Here is a 13,464-nt window from a genome sequence, read left to right as displayed (position 1 = left end):
AAATGTTTTGTACAATAATGTGCATTCTGATGATATTCCTGTTCAAAGCTCAGAGAGAGACAGAGAGAGAGAGAAAGAGAGAAACCGAGAGAAAGAGAGAGAGAATGAGACAGAAAGAGAGAGAAAGAAAGAAAGAGAGAGAGAAAGAGAGAGCAGGCCACAGGACCGTGGGAAAGGTCCTTCACGTAAGGCACTTTATGCTTTGTGTCTGTTGTTCTTGTGTAATTGATCTCACTCCACGTCCAAGGCGGACTGCTTCAAAGCCACACACTTTCTTTTTTTCTTTACTTTTTTTTTATGGCTGCACCAAGTGAAATAATTCTACACGTGCATACCGGACATTGTTTTATAGGACATTTCCGGGGGAAAAAACCCAGCCTGACATATTTGGTCCATTAGGATTTAAAATACATATGAAGGAGACTAGTTATCCAAATAGCCTGCTTATATTCACATGTCAGAAACAAGTCATTGTCCAGGTTATACTTTTTTAAAAATCCTCCCATCTGCATATACATCTAGACCACGTGTCCAGAAGGACAGCAAGGTGTGTGGACAATGTTTGAAACAAACAGGTAAATAAATACAAAAAAGATTGGAGAAAAAGGCAACGTCTCGAAAGAAAAATGAAATGAAAAATCACTTTTCACCAGGACACGTTCTACTTTTAATGTCACGTTTTAAGATGACACAAATGTTGCATTTCACCTGATGTTTGCAAGTCTTTTCACAGGTGATTCTGTGATATCATAATGATTCACTATATGTTCAAATGTTTTGTGTAATGCACGTGTATGAAGCTGGTTCAGTCAAAGGGCTGCATGATGTTTCAGGAAGAAAAGTCCTCGATGGCAGTGTCAGCCTAACAGCGACACTATCACGTGCACGTTCTCGCTGTGCAGTGTGGAGGACATTCATATTCCTCAGGGGTGAATTCTGAATGGCTGTTCAGTGTCCGGCAGCAGCGGATTCCATTGAAACGTGTGAAAATGTGAATTTAATTCATAAATGCGGCCCGCCATGTCTGGCCCACCGCCAGGATTCCGTCTTCCTCTGTTTTCTCTGGCTCCTATCCAGACCCCCCCCCCCTCCTCCTCCTCCTCCCCCTCCCGTGTTATCCACCCACGGGAGAGGTGATTTCTTCCTTTTTTATTTTTTTACATTTTTTTTATTTAAACCCATCCTCGTTGAGTGGGTCCGTTTTTTTTTTCCCTGTTTCTTTTTTTTTTTTTCGTAGTGGGCTGTGGATGCGGTTGTTATGCCCACACTTCGCAGACGATCCGTGCCGAGCTGTCACGCCTCGCTGCTGCATGGTTCCTGCCCCCGGTGCCGCGGTGCGTTCTAGCCAAGTTTGAGTCGGAGCCGCTCGGCGTCTCGGGCTCCGTCGTCCCCGGTGTTCCGTCTTCTTCTGCTCACCGAGCCAGAACCCTTCCAAGCTGCTTACCGGCTCATTTGTATCGGCTTCACAGCGCGCCGCTCCCGCTGCCCGTGCAGGACACTTGTAGCCTACAAGTGGACGGGAGACCTGCGGACGCTCCATTGAACGTATCCCACTTTTGTTTCCTGACCTTTTTTTCCTTTTTACCGGGAGGAACGGAGGAGCAGCAGCGGCAGCGGCGGGAACCATGAGCGGACGCGGGGACGAAGCCGGGGAGAGCTCCGGCTCCCAGGAGCCCACCACGGGGGCCGCGGAGCCCCAGAAGAGGAGGCCGGGGAGACCGCGGAAGCCCCAAAAAGTAAGCTCGTGTCTCGCTGCTGTTCACTGAGGGCGCTCCGCGGACAGGCGGAAGAATGAGACCCAGACTGCAGTCTATCTGCACACTGTTCCGCCTTTAAGCACTTTGCTTTGGCCGGAGGGTTGAGGTAAAACTTTAGTGTCTTCAGGTCCTGTTACTTACCGAGGTTAGTTTTATGGAACTACACACACTCACGCACGCACAGAACACACGCATACACACACGCGCGCACACGCGCGCACACACACACACACACGCACACACACACACACACACACACACTCTGCCTGATAATCTTTAATTGACTACCCGAGTGAAAAGAGAGAAATTGTCTCATGAACGTGGCTCTGCGGGGCCCTGAACGTGTTGCTGTCAATGTGTTTGAGGCTCACTGCCTCTCACACCAAGTGTCACCGACATCCCGTCTGCTGATGCCGCAGCAGCTGGTTGTTATGGAGAGGTAGAGTTAAAGAGTGGGTGACATTCAAAAGAGGTAAACAGACTGAATGATAGTTCCCTCATGTATTCCTTCACTCTATGGTACATACACACACATACACTCACACACGCGCACACACACTTGTGTACCTCTTTTAGTCTTGAACCATAAAGTAATGAACAAATGGGGAGGGGGTTCAAAGCAAGCTTTCTGTTTCCTGTTCCTGGACACCCATGTCATGTACGCCCCCCCCCCCCCACCTACTTTCCAGGAGCCCAGTGGAGAGCCTGTCCCCAAGCGACCTAGGGGCCGCCCCAAAGGAAGTAAGAACAAGGGCCCCTCAAAGGCGGCGCAGAAGGTGAGGAGCCTCGGCACCTGAACAACACCCACACACGCTGACTTCACTTCACCAACCTACATCCCATAATCAATACGTGGCTGCTGGCGCCAAGGTTGTAATTGCTTAAAAAAAATGTCTTCTTAAATTTGAAAAAATTAACTGTCCAAACTGGTGAGCCAAAACAAACGCCTCGGCGTCCCACTAGGAGGGATCTTGTAAAGCTGATCCTTCAGGTTTCAGACCCAGGGTCAGTTCTCCACAGCCCTTTTCCTCCACATTTCTTATCAAAAAAGCTAAAACAAGAAGTCATTTTGATATTGGTATTTTGAGGTTTTTGAGCGGTTTCCCAATCATCACTCAAATCATAATAGGCATAATCTAGTTTACATTCTCTTTTCGTGATTTTTAATATTTGATATAATACAAGATGAACACAGTCATCCAGGTCACCCTTGTGTCGTCACTCTCATGTCGTCACTCTCATGTCTTCACTTTGTGTTTTCTCCTCGTGTTTTCACCTCGTGTCTTCACCCTCATGTCTTCACCTTGTGTCTTCACCTCATGTCTTCACCTCGTGTCTTCTCCTTGTGTCTTCACCCTCATGTCTTCTCCTTGTGTCTTCTCCTTGTGTCTTCACCCTCATGTCTTCACCTCGTGTCTTCACCTTGTGTTTTCACCTTGTGTCTTCACCCTCATGTCTTCACCTTGTGTCTTCACCTTGTGTTTTCACCTTGTGTCTTCACCCTCATGTCTTCACCTTGTGTCTTCACCTTGTGTCTTCTCCTCATGTCTTCTCCTTGTGTCTTCACCCTCATGTCTTCACCTTGTGTCTTCACCTTGTGTCTTCACCTTGTGTCTTCACCCTCATGTCTTCACCTTGTGTCTTCACCTTGTGTTTTCACCTTGTGTCTTCACCCTCATGTCTTCACCTCATGTCTTCTCCTTGTGTTTTCACCTCGTGTCTTCACCTTGTGTCTTCACCCTCATGTCTTCTCCTTGTGTCTTCACCTTGTGTTTTCACCTTGTGTCTTCACCCTCATGTCTTCACCTCATGTCTTCTCCTTGTGTTTTCACCTCGTGTCTTCTCCTTGTGTCTTCACCCTCATGTCTTCACCTCGTGTCTTCTCCTTGTGTCTTCACCCTCATGTCTTCACCTTGTGTTTTCTCCTTGTGTCTTCTCCTTGTGTCTTCACCCTGTGTTTTCACCTTGTGTCTTCTCCTTGTGTCTTCACCCTCATGTCTTCACCTTGTGTCTTCACCTTGTGTCTTCTCCTCATGTCTTCTCCTTGTGTCTTCACCCTCATGTCTTCACCTTGTGTCTTCACCTTGTGTCTTCACCTTGTGTCTTCACCCTCATGTCTTCACCTTGTGTCTTCACCTTGTGTTTTCACCTTGTGTCTTCACCCTCATGTCTTCACCTCATGTCTTCTCCTTGTGTTTTCACCTCGTGTCTTCACCTTGTGTCTTCACCCTCATGTCTTCTCCTTGTGTCTTCTCCTTGTGTTTTCACCTTGTGTCTTCACCTTGTGTCTTCTCCTTGTGTCTTCACCCTCATGTCTTCACCTTGTGTCTTCTCCTTGTGTCTTCACCCTCATGTCTTCACCTTGTGTTTTCTCCTTGTGTCTTCACCTCGTGTCTTCACCCTGTGTTTTCACCTTGTGTCTTCTCCTTGTGTCTTCACCCTCATGTCTTCACCTTGTGTCTTCACCTTGTGTCTTCACCTTGTGTCTTCACCCTCATGTCTTCACCTTGTGTCTTCTCCTTGTGTCTTCTCCTTGTGTTTTCTCCTTGTGTCTTCACCTCGTGTCTTCACCCTGTGTTTTCACCTTGTGTCGTCACTCTCATGTCTTCACCTCATGTCTTCTCCTTGTGTTTTCACCTCGTGTCTTCACCCTGTGTCTTCACCCTCATGTCTTCACCTTGTGTCTTCACCCTTGTGTCTTCTCCTTGTGTCTTCACCCTCATGTCTTCACCTTGTGTCTTCACCTTGTGTCTTCTCCTTGTGTCTTCACCCTCATGTCTTCACCCTTGTGTCTTCACCTTGTGTCTTCACCCTCATGTCTTCACCTCGTGTCTTCACCTTGTGTCTTCTCCTTGTGTCTTCACCCTCATGTCTTCACCTTGTGTCTTCACCTTGTGTCTTCTCCTTGTGTCTTCACCCTCATGTCTTCACCTTGTGTCTTCACCTTGTGTCTTCTCCTTGTGTTTTCACCTTGTGTCTTCACCCTCATGTCTTCTCCTTGTGTCTTCACCCTCATGTCTTCACCCTCATGTCTTCACCTTGTGTTTTCACCTTGTGTCTTCACCCTCATGTCTTCACCTCATGTCTTCTCCTTGTGTTTTCACCTCGTGTCTTCACCTTGTGTCTTCACCCTCATGTCTTCTCCTTGTGTCTTCTCCTTGTGTCTTCACCCTCATGTCTTCACCTTGTGTCTTCTCCTTGTGTCTTCACCCTCATGTCTTCACCTTGTGTCTTCTCCTTGTGTCTTCACCCTCATGTCTTCACCTCATGTCTTCTCCTTGTGTTTTCACCTCGTGTCTTCACCTTGTGTCTTCACCCTCATGTCTTCTCCTTGTGTCTTCTCCTTGTGTCTTCACCCTCATGTCTTCACCTTGTGTTTTCACCTTGTGTCTTCACCCTCATGTCTTCACCTCATGTCTTCTCCTTGTGTTTTCTCCTTGTGTCTTCACCTCGTGTCTTCACCCTGTGTTTTCACCTTGTGTCTTCTCCTTGTGTCTTCACCCTCATGTCTTCACCTTGTGTCTTCACCTTGTGTCTTCACCTTGTGTCTTCACCCTCATGTCTTCACCTTGTGTCTTCACCCTTGTGTCTTCTCCTTGTGTCTTCACCCTTGTGTCTTCACCTTGTGTCTTCACCCTTGTGTCTTCTCCTTGTGTCTTCACCCTTGTGTCTTCTCCTTGTGTCTTCTCCTTGTGTCTTCACCCTCGTGTCTTCTCCTTGTGTCTTCACCCTCATGTCTTCACCTTGTGTCTTCTCCTTGTGTCTTCTCCTTGTGTTTTCACCTTGTGTCGTCACTCTCATGTCTTCACCTCATGTCTTCTCCTTGTGTTTTCACCTTGTGTCTTCACCTTGTGTCTTCACCCTCATGTCTTCACCTTGTGTCTTCACCCTGTGTCTTCACCCTTGTGTCTTCTCCTTGTGTCTTCACCTTGTGTCTTCACCTCGTGTCTTCACCTCGTGTCTTCACCTTGTGTCTTCACCCTCATGTCTTCACCTTGTGTCTTCACCTTGTGTCTTCACCTCGTGTCTTCACCTCGTGTCTTCACCCTGTGTCTTCACCCTTGTGTCTTCACCTTGTGTTTTCACCCTTGTGTCTTCACCTCGTGTCTTCACCTCGTGTCTTCACCTCGTGTCTTCACCTTGTGTCTTCACCCTCATGTCTTCACCTTGTGTCTTCACCTTGTGTTTTCACCCTTGTGTCTTCACCCTCATGTCTTCACCTTGTGTTTTCACCTCGTGTCTTCACCTTGTGTCTTCACCCTCATGTCTTCACCTTGTGTCTTCTCCTTGTGTCTTCTCCTTGTGTTTTCACCTTGTGTCGTCACTCTCATGTCTTCACCTCATGTCTTCTCCTTGTGTTTTCACCTCGTGTCTTCACCTTGTGTCTTCACCCTCATGTCTTCACCCTTGTGTCTTCACCTCGTGTCTTCACCTCGTGTCTTCACCTTGTGTCTTCTCCTTGTGTCTTCACCCTTGTGTCTTCACCTTGTGTCTTCACCTTGTGTCTTCTCCTTGTGTCTTCACCCTCATGTCTTCTCCTTGTGTCTTCACCCTCATGTCTTCACCTTGTGTCTTCACCTTGTGTCTTCACCCTCATGTCTTCACCTTGTGTCTTCACCTTGTGTTTTCACCTTGTGTCTTCACCCTCATGTCTTCACCTCATGTCTTCTCCTTGTGTTTTCACCTCGTGTCTTCACCTTGTGTCTTCACCCTCATGTCTTCTCCTTGTGTTTTCACCTTGTGTCTTCACCCTCATGTCTTCACCTTGTGTCTTCTCCTTGTGTCTTCACCCTCATGTCTTCACCTTGTGTCTTCTCCTTGTGTCTTCACCCTCATGTCTTCACCTTGTGTCTTCTCCTTGTGTCTTCACCCTCATATCTTCACCTTGTGTTTTCTCCTTGTGTCTTCACCTCGTGTCTTCACCCTGTGTTTTCACCTTGTGTCTTCTCCTTGTGTCTTCACCCTCATGTCTTCACCTTGTGTCTTCACCTTGTGTCTTCACCTTGTGTCTTCACCCTCATGTCTTCACCTTGTGTCTTCTCCTTGTGTCTTCACCCTCATGTCTTCACCTTGTGTCTTCACCCTTGTGTCTTCTCCTTGTGTCTTCACCTTGTGTCTTCACCTCGTGTCTTCACCTTGTGTCTTCACCTCGTGTCTTCACCTCGTGTCTTCACCTCGTGTCTTCTCCTTGTGTCTTCACCCTCGTGTCTTCACCTTGTGTCTTCACCTTGTGTCTTCACCCTTGTGTCTTCACCTTGTGTCTTCACCTTGTGTCTTCACCCTTGTGTCTTCTCCTTGTGTCTTCACCCTTGTGTCTTCACCTTGTGTCTTCACCTCGTGTCTTCACCTTGTGTCTTCACCCTGTGTCTTCACCCTTGTGTCTTCACCTTGTGTCTTCACCTCATGTCTTCACCTCGTGTCTTCTCCTTGTGTCTTCACCCTTGTGTCTTCACCTTGTGTCTTCACCCTTGTGTCTTCTCCTTGTGTCTTCACCCTTGTGTCTTCACCTTGTGTCTTCACCCTTGTGTCTTCTCCTTGTGTCTTCACCCTTGTGTCTTCTCCTTGTGTCTTCTCCTTGTGTCTTCACCCTCGTGTCTTCTCCTTGTGTCTTCACCCTCATGTCTTCACCTTGTGTCTTCTCCTTGTGTCTTCTCCTTGTGTTTTCACCTTGTGTCGTCACCCTCATGTCTTCACCTCATGTCTTCTCCTTGTGTTTTCACCTCGTGTCTTCACCTTGTGTCTTCACCCTCATGTCTTCACCTCATGTCTTCTCCTTGTGTTTTCACCTCGTGTCTTCACCTTGTGTCTTCTCCTTGTGTCTTCACCCTCATGTCTTCACCTTGTGTCTTCACCTTGTGTCTTCACCTTGTGTTTTCACCCTTGTGTCTTCACCCTCATGTCTTCACCTTGTGTTTTCACCTCGTGTCTTCACCTTGTGTCTTCACCCTGTGTCTTCACCTCGTGTCTTCACCTTGTGTCTTCACCTTGTGTCTTCACCCTGTGTCTTCACCTTGTGTCTTCTCCTTGTGTCTTCACCTCGTGTCTTCTCCTTGTGTCTTCACCTCGTGTCTTCTCCTTGTGTCTTCACCCTTGTGTCTTCACCTTGTGTCTTCACCTTGTGTCTTCTCCTTGTGTCTTCTCCTTGTGTTTTCACCTTGTGTTTTCACCTCGTGTCTTCTCCTTGTGTCTTCACCTCGTGTCTTCACCTCGTGTCTTCTCCTTGTGTCTTCACCTCGTGTCTTCTCCTTGTGTCTTCACCCTCGTGTCTTCACCTTGTGTCTTCACCTTGTGTCTTCTCCTTGTGTCTTCACCCTTGTGTCTTCACCTTGTGTCTTCACCTCGTGTCTTCACCTTGTGTCTTCACCTTGTGTCTTCACCCTGTGTCTTCACCCTTGTGTCTTCTCCTTGTGTCTTCACCCTTGTGTCTTCACCCTTGTGTCTTCTCCTTGTGTCTTCTCCTTGTGTCTTCACCCTCGTGTCTTCTCCTTGTGTCTTCACCCTTGTGTCTTCACCTTGTGTCTTCACCCTTGTGTCTTCACCCTCGTGTCTTCACCTTGTGTCTTCACCCTCGTGTCTTCTCCTTGTGTCTTCACCCTTGTGTCTTCACCTTGTGTCTTCACCCTTGTGTCTTCTCCTTGTGTCTTCACCCTTGTGTCTTCACCCTTGTGTCTTCACCTTGTGTCTTCACCCTTGTGTCTTCACCCTTGTGTCTTCACCCTTGTGTCTTCACCCTCGTGTCTTCACCTTGTGTCTTCACCCTGTGTCTTCACCAATTAGTTAGATGAAGCTGTGTTAGGCTCTCGATGACAGCAGCCTTAGTGCTCCCTTGCCACCACGAACCACTGTAAACATTCCCAGCACTTTGAAAAGTGAACCACTCTGCTCTCGCCGTAATCCGGTCTCGTCTCATCTGGTACTGTTATGATAAACAGTGAAGATATCAATCTTTCCAGATGAAAGAGTCCCGGGGTCGCCCACACCTTTAACTTATACTCTTTAAAAACTTCACTTCCCCTCCCCACATCAATCACCTGCGCAATCTCTGACAGATATCATGGCAGCTTGTGAATAGAAACAATTGTACTGCACACCTCGACTCGAACCGTTTTTCACACCATTCTGAAAATCAAGGCATTATTTACGCAAAACGTCCGGTTCAGAATTTAATACAAGGAAATGAGATCTTGGAATTCCAAAATCTGAGGCTACCCTCTGTAGGAGTGGTCTTTTGTTTGAACATTAAAGATAACCTCCCGACAAGGCTTTGTGAATAATGACAGTTGTGTCATTACTTCCATGAGGGTGCAGAGGTGGACAAAGTATTCGAATGCTTCAGTAGGCTTCAAACTAAAAAGGTCCCATATCCGGGTCTTGGACCAGTCCTGTGAGGCCACCATCGAAGGCGGTGTCATGGCAGTCTCGACGTGATGAATTGTACGAATGGGAATAGCGGCTCTGGCTTTCAGACAGCCTCTGATGCAAACATTTTGCACACACGAGAAGTTCAAGTTCACGCAGAAGTTGGGGGAAAAACAGCTCTAACAGCTTAATTAACCCCTCCTACTTTCACACCTGGACACATGTGGTCACACATATTTTGCTGTAGAAAGCAGGTTTTGTGACATCCAAACAATTCAATAAACACTTAAGCAGACTACAGCTGTAAAAGAGGTGGATCAGAAAACTACAATATGAATGTTTTTTGTGATGGTCATATTTGTTTAGGAAGGCACTGACGAATGAAGTTGTCCTGATGCTAGAGGAAATGTACTTTTTTTTTTCCAGGGCAATTTTTGCCCCCACTGACTGAAATCTAGGGGCATTTATAAAAAAATTGGGGGCACTTTTTGAAACCTGCGAAATAACATTTAACCTTTGTTCAAAATAATAAATATACTTATTCAGTCTTACAGTATATGAGCAACTGTCATCAAATGACAATAATAAGACTATTAGGCAGTAGTCTACAGATTCAAAGTGTTTTCTTAGATGTTTTTTAACAAAAAAAACAGAAAACAAATCAGACAATCATATTAAATGATATTCTTATTTCTTTGTGGTTATTTATTGTTATTGCATTTTTTAAACAACTATTAACAATTATAACTTTTTCATATATTATAACATATATAACAATTTAAAAAAAGTCATAAAAGGGCTATACATAGATTAATTAAATTCAATCTACAACCAATTTTTCAGAAAATGAAAACAAATATTAAATTATATGTACAGTGTAGACAAATAATAATTATGTACATATACATATGAGTGGCTTATTTGTAAAAGAGCACCAGTTCATCATTGTCATCTGTGTCACTGTCAGCCATTGGAGAAGTTGCTGGTCTGACCTGCTGCCTTGCTCAGAGGGTTTTATGTGAGGCCGCCTGGCTTTCTTCTCACAGCAGATTCTACACATGCTGCATCTTCTTCTTCTGGTCCCTCCAGTGAGATCATCATTGGGTCTTCCACTGTGTTGAGATGGAACAAACAAAAACAACAATAGTATGTTACATGTGATAAGGGACTTAATCTAAACATGTAACCCTTGAAACCCCCAGTCAACTGTAGTCTCAACTAATTGTATTTGTGTACCTGGCAGTAACTTATGAGGATGTGGCTTCACTCTGGCTAACGTTAGCTAGCTAGCAAGCGAGGCTTTGTAGCTAACGCACTATCAGAGCTAACTAAGAGCTAAAGCGAACTAAATAAGTTCAGAATAATTACTACTAGTTATCACTCACCGGAGGCGATGGCCACGTATTTCTTGACGTTGTCCGCAGAAGAATTCAACGTGTGCTGGATTGACAGCGAAAATGTCTCCTCCCACTCACAGGAGGTCAAGAAGCTCCACTCGGTTCATCACGCACACGCAACATCGAGGTGAAAATCCAAAACATGATATGGCAACTGGACCGGGTCAGGGCTACGATGTTTTTGACAAGTTCATTAAATTATCATAATTATTAGAGGAAATTATGGGGGCATTTTTTGCTCCTCTCCTAGTGATATCAGGGGCAAAATGATATTTCTTAGGGGCAGTTTTGCCCTTTGCCCTCGTGTATTTCCGACGCTGATTGTAGCTAGCAATGGATAGCGAGCTGCACGCCGTTCAGTGGCGTAACAGTTAATATTGTAGCTAGCAATGGATAGCGAGCTGCTCGCCGTTCAGTGGCGTAACAGTTAATATTGTAACTAGCAATGGGTAGCGAGCTGTACCCAGACTCGTAGTCTTGTCAGCACGTGTTCATTCAATTCAATTCAGTTTATTTTGTATAGCCCAATATCACAAATTACAAATTTGCCTCAGAGGGCTTTACAATCTGTACACATACGACAGGGATGTCGTATGTGTACAGATCATCATGTACTAGGAAGGGAGCTCTACTGAAGCAAAGGTGCCCTCTACAAACCTGCAATGCAATGGCTAAACTCTAAGCACGACCTAGTGACACTGTGGTCCCCTCAAAAGTCTAACAGCATCAGTTATTTGTTTACATGCCTAAATATGACCTGTGTTTAACTGACACACTGAATTCTCACTTGTGTCTTTTGTGGAATTGTTATGCATCCCAAAAAACCTTGAATGGAGGAGGTTTGGGTGGATGGATAGGTCACAAAAAGGTTTCTTTAACCATGACCTCTTCTTTTATCCATGATGATTAATCGTTCCCTAACCTTAACATAGTATTTTGTCAAACCCAAAACACAATCCTTCCCTCACACTGAGTAAGTAATTTTTTCTGCCTAAACCTTGAACCACAGCAGTGGCAGATCAGAAAATTGTCACATTAATCTTTTTTTCAGCGATGGGGATTTGTATTGGCTGTGGAAGGCGATCTTACTGAAAGGCCGTCCGATCGCTGGGTATTCAGGGCTGCTCCTCACACATATAGAACACATAGATGATTAATTGAAAAGGGTGTTGTCTTTCAGACGATTAAATCTCCACATTAAAAATGCAGCTTCCCAAACCGAGAACTGGGATTACAGTACAGAGATTGGCTAGCTGGCAATGTGATACGTCATGATAGACACAAGCATTAATCAGAGAATTAGAACATCACATAGCAAGACATCATCATTGTGTTAGTTCTTAATAAAGGTTTAAAACACTTAAAGCACATTCATTTCTTTATTTAAAACCTTGGAAAACACATTGAGGGAGAATACCAATTCTCATTGATGCTAAGGTACAACACAAGGCAACTTGAGGCGACTGTTGCTCAGTGGTGAGCTGGGTCGTCCTTCAATCGAGGATCGGTGGTTCGAGCCCTGGCTCAGCTGGTCCGTGTCGATGTGTCCTCGGGCAAATACTTGCTTCTGTAGGTGTGTGAATGTTAGTTAGTCCTGATGTTAGCCTTAAGGTTGAACGATATACTGCGTCTCAAGGTTTGAGAGTTGAACTGCCCGCCCGACCATAAATAATCCGGTAGGACAATACAAAGAAAACAGTCATTTGTAATTTTTCTTGTATGTAATGAAAAGCAAGATTTGTTTAAATAAATCTCAGCTTTCCTCACAAAATGTAAATATGGACTTTATAAGTACATTTTTCATTTACCCAAATGCCTAGAAAAATATATAAAAAGGGGACTTCCAACAATCCCAATGTTACCATATACACACATGCTGCATCTCTTCTGGCCCAGGATTGTCTCCCTTCTCAACTTCCCTATCAAGCTTACATATCCTGGATCAGCCAGTCAACTGAACGTGCAGAGACAAATTGATATTGATCATCCCATCCTACACCACAGACAGCAGACAAGCTGATCTCCCCATGATGTTTGGAACAGAGCGTTAATGGGATCCTATTAATATTAAATTTGAATGCCTTAAGCCGTTTGCGAGGGTCCGTATGACGTGAATTTAGTTACTAGAGGCTGTACCCGTAGGCCCTGTGTGCATTTAACAATTGTTGTATTTTTTAAAAGCCCAGTGTTTCTGTGCACACCGTAGTATTAACCGCTGCTTTGAGCGGATTCCCAAGACAGAGAAGAAGGCTTTTGCATTAGTGGGGACATAGTCAAAGAAGACTTTTTTAAAATCTCTTTCGAAGCTGAAACACTCCACCTGCTGCCATGTGACCAGACTGGGTGGCGTGTGCTCGGTGTCAGGATGACAGAGGTGCTGGTGTTTACTGAGCCACATAGCTGCAGAAAGCCACTACATGCTCACAACACCACTACCGATACTTGCTGGTCATTGTCTGCTAAATTAATCGCAGGTCAGCAGTTTGACTAAGATCTCACCTGACTCGCTGCCAACCAGAGCCAGGATGAATCCGATGAATTATGGACTCCGGTCTGGTCTTTTTAATTGTGGGTGACTGCAGAGCTTGGCTTTTTGACTGCATTGGACGGTCTGCAGGGTATAATCTCTCCCACACACATCATCTGAGTAAGAAAGGTAATTCCCGACCCTCAAGCCAAACACACAGGGACATTCCAGGTTCCACAGCAAGGGAATGCTATAATATATGAAGGGAATACACGCAGAGTTGGCACATTTCTAACTCAGGCCATGTGCATGCTGATGCGGATACAATTGAGAATCTTCTCCTCTCAGCTCACAAATATTTTTGTTCCATTTGAATTAATTTCCAAAACAGCTGGTCACTGCAGTTTTTAGCAAACATCAGGAAATAGTGTGTTTGTTGGGGACTATTTAAAGCAGTGGATTCATCCACTTTTGGTGCTTTAGT

The 13,464-nt window shown here is 45.3% G+C and overlaps 1 protein-coding gene across 1 annotated transcript in view; it reads left to right on the top strand.

Annotated features, from left to right (window-relative positions):
* Positions 1-1,267: 1,267 nt before the first annotated feature.
* Positions 1,268-13,464, top strand: part of hmga2 (high mobility group AT-hook 2) — a 45,551-nt gene continuing 33,354 nt past the window's right edge. The window contains exons 1-2 of the mRNA XM_034526800.1: positions 1,268-1,736; positions 2,447-2,533. Coding sequence (XP_034382691.1) covers positions 1,626-1,736; positions 2,447-2,533 — 198 coding nt within the window. The 5' untranslated portion in view covers positions 1,268-1,625. The remainder of the gene's footprint in view (positions 1,737-2,446; positions 2,534-13,464) is intronic.

The sequence above is a fragment of the Cyclopterus lumpus genome, chromosome 23, assembly GCF_009769545.1.
Source record: "Cyclopterus lumpus isolate fCycLum1 chromosome 23, fCycLum1.pri, whole genome shotgun sequence".
Classification (NCBI taxonomy): domain Eukaryota; kingdom Metazoa; phylum Chordata; class Actinopteri; order Perciformes; family Cyclopteridae; genus Cyclopterus; species Cyclopterus lumpus.
Note: the sequence above shows the minus strand (reverse complement) of the source record. Positions and strands in the feature narration are given on the sequence as shown.